This window comes from Anopheles coluzzii, chromosome 2 (genome assembly GCF_943734685.1).
Source record: "Anopheles coluzzii chromosome 2, AcolN3, whole genome shotgun sequence".
In the NCBI taxonomy this organism is placed as follows: domain Eukaryota; kingdom Metazoa; phylum Arthropoda; class Insecta; order Diptera; family Culicidae; genus Anopheles; species Anopheles coluzzii.
In genome coordinates this window covers 30,416,548-30,443,496 of record NC_064670.1, presented here as the reverse complement: position 1 = coordinate 30,443,496, position 26,949 = coordinate 30,416,548, and the positions used below count along the sequence as shown (strand labels likewise).

General features: G+C 47.7%; 1 protein-coding gene across 4 annotated transcripts; it reads left to right on the top strand.

Annotated features, from left to right (window-relative positions):
• Positions 1 to 182: 182 nt before the first annotated feature.
• Positions 183 to 26,332, top strand: LOC120951034 (ichor). 4 transcript variants are annotated; one of them, XM_040369515.2, is made up of 5 exons: positions 183 to 514; positions 2,449 to 2,802; positions 3,608 to 3,769; positions 3,898 to 4,008; positions 21,997 to 26,332. In XM_040369515.2, the coding sequence occupies exon 5, from the start codon at positions 22,358 to 22,360 to the stop codon at positions 24,269 to 24,271; it is 1,914 nt and encodes a 637-aa protein (XP_040225449.2). In that variant the 5' UTR covers positions 183 to 514; positions 2,449 to 2,802; positions 3,608 to 3,769; positions 3,898 to 4,008; positions 21,997 to 22,357; the 3' UTR covers positions 24,272 to 26,332. The 4 variants fall into 4 exon arrangements, with proteins under 4 accessions (XP_040225449.2, XP_040225446.2, XP_040225445.2 ...); XM_040369512.2 differs by having other exon boundaries at positions 2,449 to 3,218; XM_040369511.2 differs by having other exon boundaries at positions 2,449 to 3,218; positions 3,508 to 3,769.
• The last annotated feature ends 617 nt before the right edge of the window (positions 26,333 to 26,949 follow it).

Sequence of the window (26,949 nt, the reverse complement as noted above, 5' to 3'; positions counted from 1 at the left end):
CTCTTTCTCTCTTTCAGGCGTGAAGGTTTTCCCTCGGTGCATTCCATTCCACCACGCTGCAACAAACGGTGCGCGGGGAAAAGAGAAAGAAAGCCACCGGTACCGGCAGCCTCGGCTGCCGGGAGTTCACGGTTGGTGGTGCGTTTTGGGTCTTCTACCTCGGGCTGAGGGCGGGCGCAAGAGCGAGACGGGTCGCGAGCCGCAGGTAGGAAAGAGAGGCTCTGCGACGAGCATCCCTTGCTGCAGGCGGCCAGCCGGACGGAGTTCGGCAGGCCGTGGCCAGAGCATGCCAGTTTGTTTTCGATCGTTGCCCCATGCGTTTGCGTCCGTGCCGTTCACGTGCGCATTATTTTGGTTTTGGCTTTTTTGGTGCGTCTGCCGTGCCCGTGCTCTGGGTACCGTCTGCACGGTTTCGCCACCGTGTGATCGTCATCGTGTCGCTGCCATCAGCGTGCTGTCGCTGCCGTCGTCGTCTTCGTCGTCACCGCTGTTCGCAGGACTTCCAGTGCAATTAGTGAGTTAATTTGCGTACCGGTGTGATCGGTTTTTAATTGTAGTGATTGGCAACCAAGATTGCATTAGGGCGTTTGCAAAGAAAGCACACACCGGTACCGGGTAGTGTGGGATTGTTTCTAATTTCCTGCTAATGGAACTGTGCACAAAGGTTTGGTGAGGAGAGTCCTTGCGTGGGAGCATACCTATCTCCGCTGCTGAGCAGTGATCGCGAATTGCAGCCAGTCGGGGAATGATCTACGGTTGCTCCCGGGAAAGAAAGTGTGACGTAGTACCCCAGTGACCCACATCTGCAGTGTGTGAACAGGAATGGAAAAATAGTTGCCTTTTTGCCGGAAAATAAAGTGCGCAAAGAATCTACAGCTACAAAACACAGCATGTGACGCACAGGTGCATATACACGGGTGATGTAATGATAAGGCAACGGAAATCATTTCCGGCCACAGTGTTCTACAATTTAATCGACGTTAACATGTGCTCGTACAATCAGACGTGTAGTATATCGATCGCTGGCAGTGTCTCAACTGGCAAACGGAGAAAGTAGTGACAAATGGTAGTGTGAATTGTATGCTTTAAATGATTACCATTTTTTGAAACATCGTGACGAACGTTTCACAACAACAGCAAAAAAAAGTATTACACCTTGCAATGATAATTGACAGTAGTAAGTGTGAGTGATAGCGAATGAAAATCGTGAATTAACGAAAGAAAAAAAACACACACACACACACACACAAATACAGAAGAATCATTACCGAGGACGAGAGTGACTGTTTAACGTGCTGCTGTGAATAGAACATACATTAGGCGCACGTCCAATAGGGAAGCGACCTGGTGCATCCCCCCCTCCCCGCTTCTCCGACGAACGTAACCAGGCCTGCAGAGGTGCTAGTTGGTGTGCGGTAGTGTCCACTTACCACGCACCAGAAGACGGTACGGTACCCCCGAAGCCCCCCCCCCCCTGTGCCAAAGCATTGGTGACGATGACCCACTTTGGAGTTGGTTGCTTATTTGTTGCTGTCTCTTGCCGTTGCCGTTGTTGTTGTTGTTGTTGTTGCTGTGGATAGTTTTCTTTTCCGTGCTGGAATTCCACGTCGCTGGTGCGTGTGCTGGAAGTGTACGAGGAAGTTCGGCGCAACCGAGACAGCCTGTCCGGCAGCATGATCGCGTGTACTGGTGCGACGGCTGGCAGGAGTGTTGTGATCGATGGGTCCCTAAAAATGCATGCATCATTTTTGCATACCAGGCTTCCGTGTGCCATAAATCGCGCTCGCAACAGTGTTCTAAGTGAGCGTGTGGATTAAAACAAATAAACAAACAAACAAACAAACAAATGAAAAAAATGTAACTTCTTCAAAAGTGTGTCAATGTGCATTCAATTCAGTGTGCAGCGTAATGTTGACCAGGTTATTTATAAAGTGATGTTTTGTAAATGTGTGTGCGTGTAATTTATAAAGGTGTTTTTATGATAAAAAAAAGAAAACAAAATACGCTGTCCAGCATGTTGCTCACTACTCACGAGTTGTCGCAGTCTCTTAGCCGTCCAGTGTGTAGATGGTTTTGATTTGACACCAGCAACAATAACCGAACAAACATAATAATGAATAAGAATAAGTGTGAATAAGGCTTCGCCAAATTTGATTTTTTTTTTAAACAAGCGGAAGTAAAAGTGTGGCTAATTACAACAAGTGCATCGTTGATATAAATGGAATGTAGAAGCATCCTCGTCCTGAATGATAGATTCTTCTCATTCATATGTTATATGAATAGTTTGAATCTTTCATTTATTTATTTATTTATTTTACTAATTTTAAACAAAATTGTAGTTATATTTCCAAAAATTTAAAAATATAATCGTTGTGTTTAAAAACATAATTGTGTTTAATATATTTTTTCTTAAAATGCTCATATTTTATCCACCGCTCTATGATTTAGTGACAGTGTCATAGAAATATTGATTATATCGTTCACACAGTGCATTGTAATAAGTGAGTGAATACAGTGAAATCAACGTTACTCTTTCTTTGCACCAGTGAAGTTTGACGGATTTATCCACCAATACACAACATTACGTGCGCCAAACATATGGCCAGCGATTGAAGTACAAAATTGCAACCAAGTAAACGCCCAATTAGTGCACATTTAGTGATCTATTGAAAGCTGTAGCAAAGAGTGTTAATTTGTCTGTGCGTGAGTGTCTGTGTGTGTGTACAAGTGCTTTCGTGTGCAGGTGCAAAGGGATGCAAACGATCCCGGGGCAGCCGTAGTTCGTCGAGCAAAGTGTTACGAGTACAACATCGCCGATCTTCTGTGTGGTCCTGAAGCACGCGTCCTTTTCCCCCTTCATTCTCACCGTGCCCTTCCTGTCTGTACATAGTGCACCCTGCGTTGGAATGAAATTTGGAATTCCCTCAAAAGAACGATCGCAAAGATAGAGTTGATCCTGCCTAGGACGCTAAGCTTCCTTCTTCCTATACCACCAACATCACAACCACCACACCACTTCTATTCGATCTTGCTGTCTTTCTTCTTGATCTTGGTCGGAGCGTCTTGTTTTGGATTGAATCTGTACAGAGCATAACTATTTTTTTGATACATTCACTCCGCCCGTGTGGAAGGGTGAAAGCGGATCGAAACATACCATCTACCTATGCAAATATTCTCTTCCAACTCTTCTATCATCGGTCTATCGTAAAACGATTTGCGTGAGTACAACCTTTGTCCTGTTTCTATTGTAAATCATTTCATCTATTAGACATTAGCTTCCCTTATTTACGCTTTGCCAACTTACTAGGTACATTAGGGCGCAAGCTACTAACATCGTTTTGGTGGCCAAGGAGCCTCAATGTCATGATTCAAAGTTTTAATAACATAAAATCTTTCGTTGTCTCATACTTCTAACACTTATCGTTGCTTAACAGTAAACATTGTTTTACCTTGGTAGTGTTTCTAGTCCTACTAACATTTAATTTCCCATTCTATCCCATGTAACAGTAGCTAACAACTTTTCCAAGCATACCGCCAAAAATATGACCCTTTTACGTCTTTTGGGGAATTCTCAAATTTCTTCCACCGTTTCCACCGGACATGCAAGTTGGCCGTAACCAAAAAAAGCTGCCTCATCGGGCGATATAAAACATATACACACACAAATGTGCAGTCCATCATCTGCGTAGTGCATGCGCAAATGCTTGTAACAGTGAGTTTGTGAATAGATACTTTTACACGTCGCCCCATCGAGTGCACGTAGTACAGAGTAAGTAAGCACGTGCGGCCACTGTTCGCTAGCCACGGCATTGGATGATCGCTGTGCATAATCGATAGAACCGACCTGTAAGTCAATTTTAATGCATCCATTTCCACGCCTGTTTCCATGGGTCCCAGTTTCGCACGCGTAACGTATTGCACCTCTCGTTGAGGATGGATCGAAACCGTTCCGTACGGATGCCGAGGGCGTTATCCTTCCACCGCTGGAACTTAATCGCTTAGTGAAAGGTTGGCTTACTTTTCATTTTTTACACAACTTACACTAGCACTACTGCATAATCTTACATGGTGTTAAAGTATACTGGTTAACAACTGTACAGAGTCTAATATAATAATTCCCGTTCTTGCTACAAACCCAATCATAACTCCTTGAACTCCTTCATTCGGCTTTCTTCAACTTTTTTGGAAAAATTGAACCTGAGTCACCCGATATTCCCTCATTTGACTAAGCATCGTTCACTATTCGTGGAAAGGATAGTAACCACCGCATAGTGTATGGTTGTATTTTCCCACTTCTCTGATTGCACAACCTCCGGATCTTGGAGGAAAGATATACAGAAGATTGGATCGCTTGAACTCAACCCAGAAATACACAGCGTCATCGTTCATTCGCTGCCTAGTAACCGGTAGTAGTAGCTTGGTCCGAAAATACTTCCACTCACGATGAGTAAACCCACTTCACGAATGAGTCACAAATGGAACCGGGTGAAAGACATTCCGTGTCCGTACAGTTTAAAGTTTGTTGACCTAAATACCTAACTCGGCGTTTCACAGTCACGGCGCCGTCGGGTTCGGGACGTCTGAATATTTGATGATTTACTTGTTTCGTTAATGCACAGCGCACTGCGTACGGTGAGGTGTGATTTGCATAAGCACGCGGTGGTAAACCAATCACTTGGAAACATAAAAATCATTTGATGCGAATGTTATTATTAGTTATATTCAATTTGCATGTCTATCGATCGCAAGCTTAAAAATGCGTGTGCTCTATTTGAGCTGGATTCTTCGATGATGTTGATATTCGTTGGAAGTAAAATTGCATTGCACTTATTAATACATACAGCAAACCACCGAAGAAATGGTACGCGCAACTACCACCCATAATTGTGTTTGCCAAAAAAAACCTTCCACGCACGTCCCACTTCACGAAAATTATACGCCCCGAATAATGATGATAAATTGACCCGTTCAGTGTTCAGATGTGCAAAAAAAGCATTACCCAAAAATACATTACCCACACCAGACAGGAAAAACTACCATTATGGATTGCGCCAATTATGCGCGTCTGCGGTAAGTGTTCCTTCCCCCCCTTCAAAAACACGAGTTTAAAAACTCAAATTTAAAACCGGAGCCACAACTTGTGCTCCGGAATGATTGATAAGGAAGTGAAATAAAATAACGTTAAAAACAATTATTTAAAACCATTTCCAAACGACCCACTGCAGAGCACTAATCATGCGCGCATGTACGAAAACGCATGAGAGTAATAAGGCAATAAAAAAAACACAAAAGACACAACAACAGAAACGATACGGCAAGAACCTTTTTCCTGAAGTCCAAAAACAAGATCCTGGTCCCGCGGGCTGCATGACCTACTTTCCATTTCACTGACTCGCCATCGTCATCAGCGACGGCGATCGTCTGCGCCCGTCGGATGCAATTCCATCCCATGCCACCCCGTAGCTACCTTCCGGCCGCTTGCACCGTTTTGTGCAACCAGCATCCAGCATGCCAAGAATGGGCCAGACGGCAGTCGCTGTGGCAGGCAGCGTTTATCGGTAACTTGAATCATTCATGCTGTCCGTAAGCCGAAACCGGCTCCGTCCCGATTCCGCACACAAACACGATCGCCGTTCGACGGGAGCCCTACACATGAGGCGAACATGATGGCTCTGGTTTCCCCAACAGGCAATGCGCTTGCGTCTTGCGCCCGCTGAATGAAGCGCGCCGGATTCTCCCCGGGATCCGGGAAGCAACCGAACTGACCACGCAATAAAACCATCAACACTTACCGCGTGGTGCCTTCAGCGAAATTCAGAGCGTGAATAAATTTCTCCGCTCTACCGAAGGAGAAGGAGCCGAGAGGTTCTGTGGCTTCCAATTACTGTGGCAGCGTCTTGCGGGAGCGCTGCCCGGATGCAAAATCGTGTCCCGTGCTTTTTTTCCCCCTGCGCCAATGATACGCTGTTAAGCGATCGTGGAGTACGGAACTTGCTTTATCGATAGCACGATCATTAGTATCAGTATCAAGACGTACAGACACACACACTCGCACAAAAAAAAAACTTGTTTCTCAGCAATATATTCCACGTTTTAATAGTACATAAAAACATTCTTTTCTGGCGCGCTTTCCCACCCAACGCACTAATAAGCAAATGATTAATTTATGCAATTGTGTCAACAAATGGTCGCCATGCTCAATCTCCGTCTACGGAATCAAACAAAATTTACGACTACGAATACATCATGACGCGGCAGAACATGACGCAGAGGGTTACGGCATGCTACTGCTGCTGCTGCTCGGTGGTACAAATTAGACCGAAAAACCAAACACGAAAACGGCACACAGGTTGACAGACATAATTAGAGAAAATAGTGCCGCTAATTGTTCGAACTCTGGTTGCGTGCGCTGCGACTGAGAATCAGGTTGTCGTCGTTCCCTCCTTGAGGGTGATCAACCCTCCAAGCGACACCATTGTTTAAAACGGGGAAACGAATCCAAATAGTTTTGATCAAATTAAACCTCCTCTAATAATCTAGTTCCACGGAGGTAGAGAGTATGGCTTCATCTAAACTAGCAAAAGAAAGCAACCAGACCGTTTTCTGCCTTACGCGCGCATTTAAGTTCTTCGTGTACGGTGGTCGTTCTCGGTCAAACTAAATTTGCTCCCCAAAAAAGCGAGTCACCATTGGCGCTCTCCAAGAAGAAGAAGAAGAAAAGCTTCACCCAAACGTGCTGCATCGCAGTAAGAGCCTCGTTTGTGAACACGCTCTACAACCTGACCACAACTCCCGCTCCTCGCACTACCCTTCTTTAAAGCAGCCAGCATCTCACGGGCTCACGGAGACGATCATGATCATGGTCAGTGACTGTGAAAAAGTAACGGCACTCAGACCCGGCGGGGCCGGCCTTCGGTGTCCATTTCGTTCGGTATCGCTCACGCATCGCGATCAATTCCGTGACCCTGCCTTGGTCGGTGCTCCATTATTCCACCCTCTCACCCCTTTCGCGGCTTCCACCGTGTACCGTACCGGACGCCGGGGGCCGCCCTGGCTCATCGCTGAAGATGAGGTTCCGAAAATGAAAAGAGAAGAAGAAAAAAACATGCGTACCACGTACGCTACGCAACACCGCCCGGGTGGGTCTCAATTTGCTTTTCGGAGCAAATTAGTGGGCCTACTTAATGGATGTCTTAACGGCGATGCGTTTGTTGGGCGAGCGAATGGGCTGGCTGGAGCGGGCTGCGGAACGGAGGCTCATCGCGGCGGTCGTCAGATGGTTGGCCGAAGGTTGGCCGATCTTCAATTCGATTCGGTTCGGTGTTTCAGGTTTTGGGCGCGGGAAGGGATTTTGGGTCGTTTATGAATTTATGCATGATGCGTTCCGCATACAGGGGCAGATGCATTATGGAACGCATCATCTCCGTCTCGCCCCCGCTTGCTGCCTGCAAAGCCTTCCGTCCGTGGGTTCCTGTCCCAGCTGAACCGAAACCAAAATCCCATCGCAACACGTGCATCCTCAGCCTCCTGATTCTAGCATTGACCTTAAACCTGGACCCCGTGGTCGGCGTTTCTTATGCGCAATACGCACGGCATCTGCCAAAGGGCAGGCAACGTGTTTTTCAACCATTGCAGCGACTTGACATTGACCATTATGGGAGGAGATGGGACAGATTGGTTGGTGTTGAAGATAACGCCAACGCCGTGTGCCGCTGCACCAAGTGGACTTTTCGAAGCGAAGGTTTCGTAAAACTGTCGCAACGGAACGGTACGCAGTGCGTGTGATCTCCACGCACCTCCTATCTATGGCTACGGTCAATGGCGCAACGACCGATACGGATTCGGCCCGTGAGCACAATTCCGTTCCCCGTGTGGCTCGGAACTTCGGATCGGAATTGGAAATAAGGCTTCTAATTTTAGATTAGTCGTTCGCGCGACGATCACCGAATGACTCCCGCACGTGTAGGGGGTTGCGGTACATATCAATGATTTTATGAAGCAACAACGGACACCTACCGAGGGAGGCTAACCTTTCGACTGGTGGCTCCGAGATAGGTTTGATTTGGTGCGATGCACCGTTACTTCTGTATCGATATGTCAAAATGCCTTTGACCCCAACGCATGCGCATCCGATGGCACGCAAGAACGCAGCATTTGGGGGTTGCACTTGGGAACTAAGCTCGATTTGAATCAAATTTAACGTAGCGGAGAAGGTGTCGCAATGATAGCCAACAAATGAGCATGATTTTTATCACTCCATGACATTTGCATATTGTTTATGGAACGAGATTGAACTGATCCAGTAGAACACCTTGAGCAACGTGTGACATTCGTAAGATATTAGTGGTTGCGTAAAACATAATGCATGAGCTATTCTGTGTAATGAAAAAAGCTTTAGGAAATAACCTTTCATTCAATGCATCGCCCTGAAGAGTATCGTATCGTATAAAATATGTTTAATCCCGTTCGATGATGTTATTATCTGCCCACCGCGTGCGTATGATAAATGGCTGCGCTTTAAACGGAGTTTAAATACCTCAACATATTGAGCTCATCGTGTGGCGTATTGGTTGTGCCTGCACTAACGATATTTTCTCCACCGATTCCTCTTCCTTTCTTTCTCCTTTCTTCCGCTGGCCACATTTATGCACTAACTGCATTATTATGTAAACAATGCACCTGCAACGGATCGAACACCCCGTTGGACGGCGGCACGGCAGCACCGGTACCGCGCTAATTAGCTGAAGGTGGCCCAGGCTGCTGGGCCGCCCTCGGTTCTGTTCTGATTTTCCTCAAAATCGCTCGTGCATAGCCCGACCGCGTGTGCGCAGTGCCCGTTGGAATACAAAAACAACCACAAGCAACAACCACAGAAGAAGAAAAAAAACAACAAAAAACGCTACCACCAGGTTTGCGTGCCCGTGCTTGCCGCCCGTGCTGCCAGTCACATTTGCACCATACCGCCGTCTGCCACGCTTCCCGAATGCGCAACGCTTACGGCGCGCCGCTGGCTGGGTTTAAGAATGGGACGCAAAGCCAAGCGGCTTCGAACTGTATCGCACCGGACCGGCGCTTACAGCAGCTGGCTGGTTCGTGGGGCGAAGGGAGGCAGGTACCATGTGGCCCTTGGTCGAGCGGTGGCGTTGAAAAATACCAAACCCCGTTAGATGGAACATTTAAACATAACTGCATCGTTGGCTGGACTACATTTCACGCGGTTTTTTTTTCGTGTGCTTCGTTCGGACTCCCGCATCTTCGCAGACGCTTGGCTTTGGGATATTGTTTATTTATTTATTTCGTCCCCTGTCTCTGTTGGGATTTGTCCAGAGTGCTTTTATACAGCACATTAATTCTGCTGCTGCTCAAGCAGTAAGGCACCCACGCATGAACCCGAATTAAATCCAGCCAGCCTCCCCAAAAAGGTGGATTGAATTAAACAGTGTGGGTGCCGTTTCCAGCGGCTGAAGCCAGGCATTGTTCATCGTTCTGTCAATCCCCCCAAAAAAACAATGCACATTTTAAGGGAAGGAAAAGCGAACATGTTTACATTTAATCGACTCGAGTTAAGTTTCAACCACATCCGCATCTGTAAGATCATTCTCCACTTGCTGAAGGGTTCCTTCCTAACACCAGCATTGAAATCTTTTTTGATTGTCTTTTGGTAAACGGATTGATAAAACGCTACAATCGCTGCCGCTTCGTTTTATCCATCTTCTGAACGAGCATTTGAGATTCAGCTGTCGCACTGAACGCCTTAGGGAGAAGAAGCCGAAAACACCGTCGGAGTAAAGCTTTATACATTTTAATCTGTGTATCGTGCTTGTGCCGGTGGTTCCAAGCCTTGATACCGTTAGATTGTCGACGTTCGGTGGTTTTTGTGGCAATGTGTTCCAAGGCAGAGGTTTTGATTTAAAAATATAATATTCAAGTTTTCTAACAAGAAATAGTGTGCAGTGAATGGCAGACCGCGCGCACCCAATCTGACAGCAATTCACAGGGAACAGTCACTATTAAGCTTGGCTTCAAAATACGAAGTAAAACACCAACAGATGTCATATGTTGCCGACAACTTGCCAGCTCTTTCCAAAATTGCACACACACGCACACACGCTGTACGTTCGCGTTTTCGTAATTGATTCGTAGCCGCTTTACTTCTCTCGTTACTGACACACTGGCGCTCTGCTCTTCATTCCATTACCCAAAACGTACGAGATCCAGTTTTCAGACGATTAAAGCGTCGGAAACAAAACTCGAAGGAGCGCAGCACACCGCGCACTCTTCATTGGAAAACGGTGCTCCGCACAACGCGAAGAATCGTTTCTTTTCGGGGCCGGACCATTTTACACCGCGCGCTGCAGATGGATTGCTGGCAACGAGCACCGTGCTCCGCGCAGCACCGTGTGAGAAGGATTGATAATTTCATTAGGTCGGTGCGCATGTGAACCTGCGCATAAGGCACGCCGTGCGGCACACGGCGCACACTTGACCTCATAATCGACCATGAGGGTCGGATGGTTTGGCCTCGGTGGCTTCGCTGGCTGAATGGCTCCGGAATGTTTCGAGGTCAGCGTTCATCGGTGTTGGTTGCGTTTTTTTCTTCTTCTCTTTCTTTCTTTCTCCACTTTTCTCCCCTGCATTTATTAAACTTATGCTTTTCATTGATTGAGGCTGGGAGCGATGCGCCAAGTGCGTACATTATTTATGATGGGACACGTTTTCTAGGTTGATTGGGTGAAATTTTTCATGATTCGTATAGTTTTTTATCGCTCTAAGCATGTGGTTGTTTCATTATTTATAGCATTGATAACCCAGTTTTTTGTATAAAATTTGATTTAAATAATTCTTCATGCTTTAAGATTAAAGGGATTCACCAAATATGGTACAAAATCTTGCTGTAACTTCTAGCATTTTTCACCTTACAGCCGTATCTTAGTTAAATAAGCACGGCGTTATATTTTCATTGTTTTTAAACTGTTTAAATCCCTTTCTGGTCTCGCTAACGGATACGAACCTACTCTACCAACTGATTGCACGAGCCAAACAGTAACTACCTTCGTATACTATCGAACAGTTACATTTCCCGTTCATTTCAAATGCACCAGCCGAGGCAAGAGTGCCACCAAGTTTGGAGCCATTTTTTTAACCATTGTTGCGTGTTGATTTTCATTAGTTAGTGAGCCAATACGGCTGATTGTGCCATAGGAAGCCGATGTCGAAATGGATGCGCCTATGAACGGGTGGCCTCTAAAACCCTAACCACGCCAATAAATGCATCAAGGGTGTTTGCATGTCATCGCTGTAATGAATTTATCAAACACAAAAGCGTGCACAGGCACAGGCTCGGAACGACTTTTCGGTTCCATAATTATTATTCATTCTTTTCAAGATACATCGGACCAAAAAGCAAAACTGCAGCTTAACGTTATTGAACACAGCGAAAGAACGCAACGAACGAACGGGTCCGGCCGCCCTTCGATGGTGGCGGTGGTGGTGCTGGTCGATGAGCTAATTAAATGAATGGGCGGCCAACCGAAGAATTCGACGGTGTTGCCTCATCTTGATTTTATTTCCTTAAGACATCGATACACCCCGCTTGCCCGGTGCGGTTGCAACCACAGTCGAACCTGCCGAACGTGCGATGCAATTTACAGCCGAATCCGCTCAAATTCAATCAGAAAACATTCGGCATCGTAACGATCCCTCGAAACAAGCTAATAAATAGCGGTGCGCAAGGCTAGCTCTGCAGTGCCTTGAGCGGTGCCGATGAACCACCCCGGGCCAGAAAGAGCGCGCTGCAAGGGTAAGGGAGAGGAGATGGGCGGTGCCGGTTCTTCTAAATTCGATGCAATTTCCAACCCTTTCGGAAACGGACCGCACCGAAATAGTTTCCACTGCGGTGCTTTCCGCCACCGCCGCTGTTGCCGAAACCAGGTCCACCGAGCCGGCACCGACAAAAGATTCCGGCGACGAACCCCCTCACGTCTTTTGCTCGTGCGCGAACGCCCTCCGCGTACGCTAATCGCTAGCGGATGAGCACCACGCAACGGTACGCAACCCTACAGTTTGGCCCGCTTGGCCTTTTGGATGCGCTGCGCTAACACCTTTTGACTGAAGCTTAGATGCAACGGCCAAAGCATGTTTAACCGTTCTTCTTGGGTAAAAAATAACTACGACAAAAGGCTGACCCGTAGACAAATGCGCTACTCCACGGCTTGTCTACCCCGGGTGGCGTAGCTACCCAATACCATTAGCGCCTCCATAAGGCGTTATAATACTAATGATAGTAATAATGAAGATATGCTAGTAATGATGGTTCGCTGATTTTTACGATCGCAAAACCACCAGCCATGTCCAACCTTCGATCGTGGCGACGATGGCAATTCACCGATTTCAATCACCCGTAGACCCGAATGCTGTTAGACTGGGGCTTGTCTCTCGCTCTCTTTCTCGCTTGCTGGTGCGTTTGTTGCGTTGTCGCTGCAGCTGCCAAAATAAAATTTAATCTCTTATTCCGGCAACAAGGCCCCCACCGGTGGCGGACGACTAAAAGCGTGTGGAACGCTTGCGGCACGCTTGCGACGATGACGCAGCTCGATGACGGGCACGCGATTCGTTCGTCGCGGTTGCACCACCACCAAACCCACCAACGCCACACCACACGGTGGCGGTGTGGTGCGCAAATAATTGGTTTCACCACTGGCTCACGATCCATCGCATCGTAAGTCACCGAGTACCGCTGTATTGCTTCTGCTCAATTTTCTCATTTCCTGCTGCACAGTTTGTCACCACGAAATATTCTTATTAGCTTAGATTACACCCATCTACCACGCACACACACACACAGAGCTAGGGAACAGATTCCGTCGGTCAGCTTTCCGGCGCGGACGTTCTAACGATCCGATTCGCTGGCAGTGCAACCAACGCCACGTCGTCACGGTGTTTCAAAATATTGTTTCACCGTTCAATTACCGCTAAGAAATGGTCGTTTGTCTTCACCCGGCCCCTAATTGCCGTTAGCAGGGGAAGGCAGCGCGTCACGCAGGCGGCCCCCTCGGTTGTGACGGTTAATCAGCAAAGCAAATTAATTAGCACCGCATTAGAACGCCCCGCGTGTGTGCGGGCGCTTCGGTGGCGTGATTTCGTCAGCTCACCGCCAGCGCTTGTTAGTTGATGGTCGAGCCGAATTATGCTGCCTGGTATTGAGTAAGCACAAGGGGCAAAGGATTGTACAAGTGTAAGTTTGTCCTTGCGCTGCAGGTCTTACCGGAACAGTGGAACGAACAGTATTGGTTGCTATTGCGTTGCAGGTATGCAATAATGCAATAGTTATTAGTAACATAGCTCATTGGGTATTCATTATTTAGATTGTGAAGATGCATCGTGCAGAAATCGTAAAGGGAGTAAAATAGAATTCATCAATTTCATTACTGGATAAGCTTTGTATTGAAATTTTGAAACTCATGTAGTTATTGAATTGTACAAGAATAAACAACATATTCGAAAAATACTATTCATCATCAATTTGGTTCAGTATTTAAAAAACCGGTACAACCAACACATATTATTTTCATTTAATGGAACTTGGGAGCTTTAATTGTCTCGCGTTGTAAATGTATTTCAATTTTCTACCCTTCAACAAGCGAATCCATCCTAATTATGTAACCCTTTCTAGAGGGCAAGAGGAGATAAAAAAAACAAATTTAAGTTTTTCTCCAAGCTAACCCTACCCACGCGTTCCAACTACAAAAGCTACAGAATGGATACAATTCAATTCTTCTTGCCTTTTCACGCCCACTCCAACCGTAGAATCGTACCCTTGGGAGGAACGGAAACAACCGATCTAGAGCGATGAAAAAAAGGAACATTGGAAATATTAATCATTCCTCAAAGCATCCTGCTCGTGCAGGGATGTGCTTTCCCACTCTCAGTTGCTGCCACATTCGTGATCCTCGCTGTCAGCGGCAGTAGCAGCGGCAGCAATAGAACGATACATCATCCATCAAACGATCGTTAGACATGATGACAGTGCTAAGTTCAGATCAGCCCAGTTCAAACGGAGCAGCATGAAAAATCAACACTCACCACACACACACAAACACACACACACACATACAGTTGGATGGGATTCATGTAAACGGGAATCTAGTTTTCGCTTCTGATTAATTTTTAATGGCCCGAGCCCGAGCAAAACCCGGGCGCCGCCATTACGAGCGGTGTGAGAAGAAAAAATCCTGCCACCAGGCCAGGCACACGTTTGCCCTACCCTTTCCCCCGGGTGGGTTTTGGGTCGCTGGCAGGAACGCACCGGGGCTGTGTGCCGGGGCTGGGAAGCTCATTTTCGATAGCCGGCAGGACGGGAGCAGTGGTTCGGTGCTAAATGCAGTAAATGAATCCATCCCCGAGGTCACGGAAGGCTGCAACCGACTTGCAGCGGGCTGCATACTGCCGGAGTGATTAATGAATCCAGCACCAGAAGCTAGAAACTGGGTGACAGGTTCTTTCGGCGGTACGGGTGGTACATTTTTCTACAAATTCCTGCGTGTTGCTAGCGGGCAGATTGCAACCGGTTGGTAAGCATCGCTGTCCGGTAGCCGTTTGAACCCGTTTTTGGAGGTGCTTTTAGCAAGTGGATAAGCTTTGCTATTAAACGGACCCGCATAGGAGTCGTACCACGCGGACAGTGCGGACCGGAATCCTCTGCCAGTGTCTTTGGGTGCTCCCAAACTGTACACCGTCAAGCAGTGCACTTGCAATGGAGAGCGTCGGGTGGTCACGCTCTGCTTACACCCAAACCAGACGCCTCAGGCGAACGCATCGCTATAAATTGTACAACATTTCTCGGGCAACATTTCATTAATAAATTAAAACGTCTCGGGTAGCACCGGCGACCGTTCGGCCATGCGTAGAGCCATGCGTCCGGTGCGTTTCGTGCGTCCGGTGGCAATAGTGTGATGAGCAAATTAGTGAACGTTTGATTTATGACACCCCTGTTGGCCTTAAGTGATGAAATGGGCAGTGCAAAAACATAGATCCAGTACTGTCCATTCATTGTTACGTCCTGCAATCGAATAATTCATTCATGAATTGAGAAAAATTCCGTTTTTTAGCTGATTTTCAATCGAAAATATTTTCATACAAAAAAACCCACAATTCATCGTCAAATCGTGCGTTTTTTGAGCACTTTGCATTGATAAATATTCATGCTTTTTTCGATGACTTATGAGCTAAATTCTTTCGCTTCTTTTACATGCAAAAACATTCTACAAAGCAAGTTTTTGTTCTTCCACATCACCCCAAAAAAAAGGCAAGAATTTGTAAGCTCATAAATCATCATCGATGAACAATATCAAAAGACTTCAACGGTACAGCAAGAGAGGAACCTTCGCTCTGACCTCATACAAGATTGCTGCGAAGCGTAACGCTATGCTTGCCGATTCAGCTGGCATTTCACCTCGGAGCATTTTGAGAAGAGAGAATAAGAAGCGCGCAACTTTGCTCTTTCTTTTCACTGCCGAGGACGGTTTATTTTTTTGCTTTGCCAAAAGATTAATTTTGCTAGCTTGCTTGTGTGAATCGAAAAACTGATACGCACGCTGCGCTTGGTCATTGCCCGTTTGTTGGCTGCTTCAGTGGTAACCCACAGAAAAAGGATGGTGCTGAACAAGGAATGGGTCTGTAAGATAAAACGAACACTGCCGCAGGCTGATCCTTGATGTGTGTGCAAGCTTACTTTTTTATCATTCTCTCTTCTTCTTTTTTTTTTACTGCAAACAACAAGCCGGTGCGGAATTTGCGCATTGCCTCAACTTCTCACGATCACGCCAATCATTGTTCCGTTGTGAGCCTTTTCTGCCCACCCTGAAACGGGGATCGATTTGCGACCGAGTACCGAACAACGGCAAACGCCGCCCGCGGGGTTAAAGTTCTTGCCGTTTTGCCGAACACTGCCTGTATCCCGGTTTGTTGCGATGATGGCAGCCGCCCCGTTTCTGGTTCGGCAATTCGGCAATCTGACCCACATTCGACTGTGCGCTCACGCCGTGTGGCCACAGGGTATGTATCGATTATGTTTCTTGTGCCGTTCGTGTCAGAACGATGTTGACCTTTTAATATATTTCGGACTTGACATTGGCCTTAGCCGATGGGATTTTAAGACGATCATCCAGCACGGGTGAAATGATGGCGTGACACTCAGCAAGACGTTAAAGGCTTGCCTTTTTATACGACGAGTTTTATTCCATCGCTGTTAAAGCGTCATCCAAAAGGCTTCAAGTTCATTAACCAAATTTTATTTGAGGAAAAGAAAATTTTGCTGATTGTCTTCCTTATTAAAATAATATGCGCAATAAATCTGTTAACCAGTCACAAATATCTATCATCTCCTGATGCTTTAATTGAATAGCTGTTCTTATTTTAATTCACCAATATTTGCTGCAAGATACGACACACATACAGCAACTTGCTAACTACTTTTCTAATTAATTTGCATACGACGCTAACTGTAAGGTAAAAGAAAGCTACATTTAAGCTATCTTATGTTGGTAGCGCCACACGCTGTGGGGGTTTTCCCCAGCCCAGCTTTATCGTGGAATATTTATGAGCGTCGACACCCATTTCTTCACATCTCATTTTAGGCCGTATTTGACTGTAAGATTAAAAATAGCGACCCTCGCAAGCAAAACGAGTTTCGTGGTTAACCGTTCGCCTTTTCTCGACCGAGCCCATTATCATTCTCACCTGTGATTGAGCAAACGAAGCCACTAAGTTGGACGCTTCTTCTGTACGGTGGTGACATTAACAAAAAAAAAACATGCACGATGCCGAAACACCACGTACCTTCCCAAAAGGTCGGGTTGGCCCCTATCGACAAAGGTTAACGATACCATGTCACCGGAGAAGAAAGGAAACATGCATTCCCATACGGTATATCAAAGATTGCCCATACGGTGTACGTGTGTGTGTGTGTTAGCCAAGCATCTCATATGTACTTGCTAAACATTTATAAAGGTGTCTTTTAGAAGAAAATATTGACAGTAAGCTTAGTTTAACTTCTGACTTCAAAATAGAAACTTTTCAAGAATGTAATACAAATGGCATATAAAATGAGAAATTTGTGCAGCATACAACCTTAGCTATTTTCCTTCGGACGATTGTTTCTGGTCGAGATCCAGTAATATACGAAAAAAAACAACAGTCACCTGGAAACCTACTACCTGCTACGGCCAATGCCTTCATCGTAGCATCGTTAAGAAAATTATTGGTGCACACATTGTTGCTGCGAGCGCTTGCCGGTGTGCAGTCCAATCGATCGCGAGCGATTGATGCTCAGCGACCGTGTGGGGATGACGGTATGGAAAAGGGAAGGAGAGGAAAATTGTAACATAAATATAGCTCACACTGGCCAGAGAGAGAGAGAGAGAGAGAGAGAGAGAGAGAGAGCGAATGAGAAAGACAATAAAAAAGATACATACTCCATAAACATAACAATTAGCACACCACCCCAAAAACCTGCATAGCAACGTTGCCATATGGGATAGGGGCAAACGAGAGCATACCACCAGCACCACCACATCATCATCATCATCAACATCATTTAGCATCATTATCATCCGAGGGCGGCGGCACTCGGGGCACATGCCTCGGGCGAAGAAAGCATGAAGGAATTGTAAAGAGGAAATCGTACGACCGCACACCGGCTACGAAATCAAGGTGCTTCGCATTCGTACTTCTTCCGCTCTGGGTCTGTGAATGATTCGACTTGTAGGAAGCAACAACAGCAAATCCTTTAAAACAGGTGTTTGTTGTTACGGGTTGCGAAGTTTCGTGCACAAAACTTTGCAAACCTATGGTAAAAGTTTGCAAAATAAGTTCAAAGTAAGCAAGGTTCAATTATGCCACAAACACTTTTAGCAAACATTTCTGCCACGTTCTACCGATCATTTTAAGGCGTTTTAATTCACCATCTGCAGCATCTGGCTGTTTCGTCGATAGACCAGAAACCTTTTACTGCGGAATGCGAATGGCACATTAAAGTAGAGAAATTGAGCGATAGAAGCAGCAAGACGAACCGTACCAAGCAAAGGCAACAAACCGCAAGCCGAAAAGAGACAAAGATTGTACGCGATCAGCAAAGATAGCTCTCTGTTTCCTCAGCCAAGCTGCGTCGCCCATTCGTATACTCGGTTTAGTATTTTCTTCGTCCGCTCTCGCATCATTCTCTACCTCGCTCTCTCTCTCTCTCTCTCTCTCTCTTTCTCTCTCTCGCACACATACACTCGCAAACAACCCCCGAATGGGGTGGCTCGGATAGGGGTTGTGGTCGGCTCGATCGTGCTGCTTGCAAACGGCGTACTCGGAAGTGTGTTAGCAGGTCTCGCGAATAACGGTATTTCTTGTTGTTGTTGTTTACTTTCGTCTCCGCTTTGCGCTCTTTCTTCGCGGTGGGCCGCCCATGCGCCGTATCGCTGTGTGCGTGAAGACCCGGTTTTCAAGTGCGCTCCACTGTGGGCTGGGGGGAGGGGACCGGGAGGAATGAGGATGCTTGAAAAAAAAAGAAAATACAAAACTGCACACAGACACACATAAACACAGCCGTTGCTGTGAACCGCAAGGGAGGAAAACGACTAAAAGATTTGCACGATGGCAACAGTGACGAACCAGCGATGGGTGAATATTATTTGACGGTGTTTGTAGTTGCACATAAAATGTGGCATTGATTTCTAGGCGTGATGATCGAAGAGCTTAACAAATAAAACAAAATTAAAGAATTGTATTTTGTTTTAATTTTCTGTTTACACACTGCAACTTTAACGTTTACAGACTTAAAACAAAGCATCATACATTATACACACTGCCATTGAAGTGGTACTGTGACCGCATTGAAGAATGATATTCTTCCCGCCCTTCCAACACTTGCTCTTTCAATCCCCCTTTTGATGCAGGTGGCTAGTGGGCTCTCCAGCACACACCTCACACAATAGCCCCACAATGATCGTCGGAAATGGTAGTGGGCTCAACAAAACAACGCAAGCAAAAAAAAAAACACCCTCAATCCTCCCCACAAAATGGCATCGCTTGTATTGAAAGCGAATTTTCCCGTTCCCTTTTCACGCGGGTTGCGCCAGCATTCGGTCGGCACATTTCCTGCACCGAACCGTTCGCTCTGTACGACGTATTTTTCCATCCCATTCCACCTTTACACCGGCCATTTTGGTACGCTTTCGCGCAAAGAGCACCAACCGCCTGCAACCCTCTCGCACCCAGGCGCAGGTCCCGCGGGAGCCCTAGATGGCGCGAGGGACGCGGACCATGTTTCCCTGGGAAGCGAGCGAACCGAACGAACCGGGCGAACAAATGGAAAAACCCGAACGTGGAAAATAGGTCAATCTGGCTGGTTGACTGGATGCGGTGGGCTCGAGACTCTCGGTGGGAAGTGTGTGTGTGTGTGTGTGTCTGTAGCTGTAATAATACCTACTGGAATGCTCTGCACAGACGTATTCCACAGCAGCAGCAGCATGTTTATGATTGGGCCATGGGTCGGATGATAGGAAGAGTGATTTTTTTTTTGTATGCTTCATCGTTGCGTTTTGCTTTACTTCTCAGCTCGCATATTCCTCGCGGTGCTATTCTTCCACCCCGGTGGGGGAGGGTGTTGGGTGATGTTTTATGATTGCTGTTTTATTTCAACTTCTCGGCTGGGCTTTAAACGCGCAGAGGAACCACGGCTGTAAAAAGGGAGGGTGTCTGTGGCGGGTGGGCTTTTACTGCCACTTCGTGGGTGCCATTTTTCTTCCATCCCTGCTCATTAGAACGTCTGCCAGACGCCCACCGGAGTTAGCTTGGCTCTTTGCCGCGTCCGCTGGCTGCCGTTGGCCGGCATTACTTTCGTAATTATTTGCTGCCAGTTTTCGATTTTCATTTCCTCCCGCCGGTCGACGAGTGGACGATTGTTTCGATCCGGCTCCGTCGCTATATACTTTCGCTATCGTGTGTTTGGCAATGGAAATGGAATTGGAATTGGATCCTGCTTGCGAAAGCTTGCGTTACAATTTTGCAATTATTACACTGCCAAGGGCGTTGGGAAACAAACAATGAAGGTTTCCTAATGACAAAGTAAGAATTATGTATATAGTTTTTTTTAGAATATTTCAATTTTATGTTCATGCAATCCATACGATTTAAGATCCTAATTAAATCCCTTCACCACGCTTAGCACTGCTTCAATACCCAACAACAGCTTGCTCATCCAGAACAACAGAAAGACAAATTGCCGTGTAAATAACGCACAAAAAAGCGGGCCGTTCGACTTCGGCAAATAAATCCACGCGAATAAATTCCCAATCCATCACGACCCGACAAGACAAATCGCCCGGCCACCAGGTGACAAGCAGCTTCGTGCGCACGGTGACACTTCATCACTCACAGATCGCACCGCACCGAAGCTCCGTTTTGTTTACTTTTGTTTATTTGCTCTCCGCCTGGCTGTTTGCTGTGGACCGTTGCTTCCCTGCCCAAAAACCAGCCTGCCACCTCATCGTCTTCCATTCATATGTAGCGTACGACGCTTGCTGCCTTTCACCAAACCAGGCCGCTTTGCCAGCTCCAAGAGGTTCCCCTTTCCCGATTAATGAGGAACGGAACGCAAACACAACATACACTCCAAGCTTGCGCTTCAACGACCCCGGTAGCGCGCGAGCGCGCGTCTGTAAACCGAGTTGCGCTTTTGGTGTCGCATGCAAATGAGCCTCCGGCTGAACGCATCACGCGTGCACCGCCAACGAGGCACTACCTGACCGCACTCCAGCAAGACAAAGGGAAGGGAAGATGGAGGGGGGACGCAAAAAATGACACATGCAACCCCTCGGTCGGTCGGTCGGGAACCGGGTTAGAGCCAAGCGACCGAATCTAGCACGGCGTGTTGCAATGTGCTTATGGAAATAGATCACGGGCTGGGGAAGGAGATCATCCAACAAACCTACATCCGTTTTCTGGGTTATTGGAGGCACCCCCGGGGGGGGGGAACCAGCCTGACGGCGTGAACTCAACCCCTTAAAACACCTAAATCCAAACGACAGGCACTCGTGTGCACATGCGTTACTGGTGATGGTCCCCCAAAAACCAATGCTCAACACTCAACTGACAGCTCTCAGGTGAACCTGTTTCGACGCAGCGTTTTGCATTCGTTTTACAGACAATGCGACACGCTGTGGCACCTACCATATTCCATTATTTTCGGCGTTCATTTGCTGTCATGCGTCACGCGTTCCCGCTGCATTGTTTGCGGTGGTAAATGGGTGATTTGTCTGAGAAAATACTGTGAGCGAAAGGAGATGAGCTGCAACGATTCTGTTGCTTCGCATCTCGCATCATCCCGGACAAAAAAACCGTACGCTATCTAGGGACGCTTCATCCCTTGGGAGACGGGTTAGCAAAGGAAAGGTTTTATGTACTCGACCTAAAATCGGCTTGTTTGAGTTGACCGGCATCAATGACAATCAAAACATATCGACACACTCACAACATGGCACAGCAGGACCACGGTCTCTTGACCGTTGTTTTGAATATTCTAATGCGTTTGGCAAACAAAAGCATTGAACTTTTGCAGTAGAGACCGGCGGGAGAGGGACGGGCTCAATAATGCGCTGGTAAAACAAGGAAAGATGTGTTTACATATTTGTCAAGCATTTTTCAAGACATTACCAACTGATTGGGAGAATTGGGACACCGAAGTCACCGAGTTCCCAGTGACTGATTGGGGGTTTCAGAATGCTTATAGATGCACCACCATCATTTAATGAAAGATAACATTATTTACATTTGCTTTACATTACATTAGTTAGTTAAGAACACAATTTAAACATGAGCATTAAGTAATCTAGATACAGTTTGGATATTCTTAAGATAGATTGTAATGTAATCTGCACTTTGGCGTACTCCTCAACACATCTTCAATCTAAGCGATTCGTTTTTGTTTCTGTTTTGTATCGTTTCGTTCAGGCCGGGACCATGCACGATCAGCTTCGGATATCGGCGGAGAATCTTCAACGGAGTATAGCTTGCGAGCCAACGATCGGAGCCTAGCTCAGAGCACTGAGCATTACCCGGGTACCCGTGTGGTACCTACGCCACCTTTAGCGCGAGCCAGCCTCGCCTTCATCTCAATAAGTGCCGCAGTCCAGTAATTGCGTTTGATTTAACTTAAAACAAACAAAAAACACAGTAACATCCCTTGGAAGAACTTCAAAAGCTCTTGATAGCCGGCACGTCAGCAGTGGTGTCAGCAACGGGCGAGCTGCTCTACAACGGAGAGGCGTCCCGGTTCGCGACCAACGCCCAGCACCTGCACCGCCCAGCCCACATGCACCTCGAGAGCATGGTCAACTGCAAGATGAGCTCGCAGAACGATTCGGTCGAGGTGGAAAGTTTGCTAATGAGCCCGTGCTGGAACCAGTCCACCAGCGTCTCCGATCAGTACCTGCTCGACGGTCACAAGCTGCTGCTCGAGGCCGAACTCGACTCGCTGCCGAGCGATGGCGAAACGCAGAAGAGCTCGATGGACGTGCTGGAGAACCTGCTGCTCAACTCGGCCGCCTCCATCACGAGCAACGGGGCGAACGGACACGGCCACGGCCACGGCCACCAGAACGGGCACATTGGGGGCGGCGGTCTCGGCAGCGGTGACGTGAAGCCGCTACCCTCCTTTACCTCCTTCAACACGGGCCACCTGTCGATCAACGGGATCTCGGGCTACCATTACACGGCGATTGCCCAGCGCTTGCCGGAAGAGAACAACAACTACACGCAGAACACGTACGCGAATGCGGCCACGAGCGGGACGAACGGCCACCTCGGTGGCAGCAGTGGGAACACGAACGGCAATGGTGGAGCGCCCGGCACCGGCAACAGCGTCGGTTCGACCGGCAGCGACAACAACATCGTGTCCTCCACGTCCACCTGCCTGCCCGACTCGGTGCTCAACCCGGACGGCACGAGTGCGGACAACGGGGGCTCGCAGACGTGCAGCCTGGCCGACGTGAAGCTGTTCTCGGACGGCTCGCTGGACGGTGCCAAAATCTACAGCGCACCCGCCGACAGCTGCGTCATGAACGGGGCCGACTCGGTGTCGGGCGCGCGGATATTCGTCGACACGAAGGAGCTGTCCGAGTACGACATGAGCTCGATCGAGGACATTGCGGCGATCATCGGGTCGGCGATCGCCGACACGACCGTGCCGAGCAGCAAGGTGGAGAAGGAGGACGGCAACGACACGCGCGACTCCTGGATGGATCTGGACGCGTGGATCGAGGGCACCTGCAACGGTGTGCCGGACGGGGGCAAGCTGATCGTCACGCAGCAGGACTCGCTCAGCGAGCTGATCCTGCCGAACTCGCCCGTCCACACGTCCACCGGTACCAGCTCCACCCTGCAGAGCCTGCTGACGCACGGCTACATGCCGCTGCTCCAGAACCGGCTGCAGCACGGGCCGCCGATCAAGCTGGAAGCGCCCAGCTCGACGTCCTACTGCGGCGAGCTCATCTCCACCTCCACTAGTCCACCCGGGTCGGTCGTCTCGACCTCCACCGACAATCTCATACTCAACGGCCGGTACCTGCAGCAGACCGGGCACCATCACCATCAGAACGGGCACACGCACTTCGGGCTCGGCTCGATCGGATCGACGCTCGGCAAACCGGACGGCCTGTGCAGTCCCGAGCTGGGGCTCGGCAACTATCCCCACACCACCACCACCACCTCCACGTCCTCCTCGAGCGCCAGCAACTCCCCGACGACACCAAAAAGCAAGCGACGAACCCACAAGCAGCAGTCGAAGCAGCCGGGCAGCACGCTCGTACCGACGCCCACCGGTGGCCTATCCGCCCAACAGCAGCAGCAGCAGCAGCAACAGCACCAGCAACAACATCATCAACAGCAGCAGCAGCAACAACAACACCATCAACAACAACACCACCAACAGCAGCACCAGCAACAGCCACAGCAGCACCAGCATCAGCTCAACGCTCAGTCGCAGCAGGCCGCAGCGCTCAGCTTCCAGGCGGCGAACGATCTCAGCGGGCTTCTCGGCAAGGAGAAACCGGTCCACCGGTGCAACATCTGCAACCGGGGCTTCCTGAACAAGAGCAACATCAAGGTGCACCTGCGGACGCACACAGGGGAGAAACCGTTCCGGTGCGAGGTCTGCGCGAAAGCGTTCCGGCAGAAGGCGCACCTGATCAAGCACCAGCAGATCCACAAGCGGATCGGGCGCGATTGACCATCGGAGACGGTGACGGTGCAGCCGAGAAACTCGTCGGGCTCGCGCAGGAGCAAACGGCGTTCCGGCGAGTCCGAGTGTGGCACCGTTGCCGGCGCCTATCGTACCGACGGCGATGGGCACAGCCTTCCCACCGAGCTGGAACTGGACCTGGAGCTGGAGCTGGAACAGGATGCGGCAGGCCAGCATCGGTTCCATCGACCGTTCGTACCGTTCGTGTGAGAGGACAGCATAGAGTGGTTCCACGCTGGGTGAGGTTCTCTTGCAGGGGGCTGGAAGCGCACTGTGCAGCACTGTGTCAAAGAAACAAAAACAAAACACTCGTACCTCAGGAGATTAGTGATGTAGTTTGCTGGGAGGAGCGAGCCCAGCAGAGGTTGTTCCTCTATTTTGGCGGTTGAGAAGCAAGGGCAGCCAAGGTCCCGGGCGTGTACATATAGCAAAGGGTGGACGGCTCGTGATGGACAGCAACACTGCCAGCATAACTGCTGGTGACACTCAAGCGAAAATTTATTTATTTCCCCTCTGGATTTACGGTTTTCTAGAGGACGCTGGAGTTTGTTCGCCTAATGGTGCGAGCGTTACGCAAGATTGATTAATTATTAACTGCTGTCGATGAGTTTTGGCGTGACAGTACGCAAACACGATAGCGCGTTTAGTGCACGATCACGAGCATCACGGCAATCAAAGGTTGGTGGATGTAATTTATATCTAGAACAAATGTATGCTACAAAACTAAGTTAGCTATTTATTGATTAACTCTTGAACAGTTGGTTAAAGGGTGATCTGTTGCGTGTGCTCGCTGGCTGCACCTTTATTACAATAACAGAGAATTATCGAACGAAAGGAACAGGATAACACACACACATCTATTAAGCTCATAGTGAGGTCACACTGCGGAAGAAGAAGAACTAGAGTGCTCAAGAGTGACCCAGTGCAGATTCGGGAAGGTGCGAAAGATGTGTTATTGTTATTGATTTTTTAGATATTTGTTTTGTTGTACCCGACCCTTCCCGCATCTTGTCACTTCGGGCTCACTGGCAGCAGCGCAGTTCTTCCCTCCGAAGCCCTTCGTTTCTTCGTTCAAACATTTATTCCAAAAACAAAATAAACAAAATGCTCTTACTACTTACGACGGAGGGATTAGGTAGGGTACGTCTTAAGTTTCTATTCGCCTTAAGTATGCGTCGCCGAAAACAGGAACCCGAACGCTGTCAGTACCTTCGCTTAGTAATAATTGTAAAGAAGCGGTAGGGAGGATGCACAATAAACGCCTCACCCACAATCACAACAGATCGTCGTCTTCCTTGTAGTTGTAGCAGAAAGCAGTTAGTAGAAAGCAAACGTTGAGCAAAACAGTCGTTACTGTTCACCCTCTCCAAAGCGCGCCGAAGAGTGGTGCGCGTGTGTGTAAAGCTAACGTTAGTGTAATTAGTAGTAGATAAAGTAATTGTAAAGCAATGCTTACTAGGGCAGGACTGTCTTTGATGGAATAAAACAAAATCAAACAGTTTATTGATAGAAAGCCTACACAAACTATCCGCACCAACACGAACCACCACCTGCTTTTCGAAGTGATCGACGCTTCGGGCGGCCATATACATTTCATCATTTAAGCACGCCTACGGCAGGCGACTCGGTCAGGTAAGGTAGCGAAAACTCCACGTGTTTAGTAGACCGCTAGCACCTAACAGCAACGACAACAACAACAAAACCTGGGACATGGGAATTAAAATACGATCGGGTTAAACAATAATCATCCACTAGCAAGTAAGTGTGAGTGTGTGTGTGTGCATGGATGTGCGACAGCCACCGACCGGCAAAAAACTGGGATGGTAATTGTGTAGCGAGAAAGTGTAGAATGGAAGGATAGTAGAAGAAAAAAACATGTGCAATTTTTAACTTTAATCATATCCACTTCTCAAGTAGGTGTGCGATTACGTTACGTTAGTTTCTTATAACGTTCTTCTTTCTTTTCCTATTCCAAGTTGGTTCGTACCGGCTGCTCTTTAGGCAAAATCTATCAATTCAACTATCGGGGAGCTAGTGAAAACTACTAGTGAAAATGCTTTTTTCCATTTTTTATTCCTTTTCCACTCTCAATCTGTTCGGCTGTCGTTTCTAACGTTATTCTAATATTATGAAAGTATTGTAAAATAAAACAACACATATAATAACACACACACACACGCAACACAACAACATACTTAAGTACACACAAACACAAGCCTAGAAAGCTTCAAGCTTGAGATAAACGACGATGTAGAATGTAAAGGTGTAAAGCAGCTCGCGCGTGGTAGAGTAGCGTTTAAGCCAGACATTGTTAACTTAGTAAGCAATTCTTCCGACCACCCTTCTCGAGCGGAAAAGGGAAAACTCATCTATATAAATGTATTAATATGGTCACGCATAAAGATGAAGAAATAAAACTCAATCTTACCTACAAACTAAATGAAGATGCGTGTCACGTTTGATTCAGAGGTTCTCATTTTGATGCTTGTTTGTAAACATAAGGCACACATCTCGGTCATGCCGCAAATGAGAGAAATGGAAATGTTCGAATTGAGGTAAGGTTTACTCACTGTTCTTTTTTACAGCAATAAGACACATGGCTTCTTTTATTGGACACATTATTCAACATCTTGTGAAATGCTTTTGATGTCCCAGCTATACTCTTG

Bases quoted from the DNA above. Each gene is read 5' to 3' on its own strand.
- LOC120951034 (XM_040369515.2), top strand. From the start codon at position 22,358: ATGCACCTCGAGAGCATGGTCAACTGCAAGATGAGCTCGCAGAACGAT.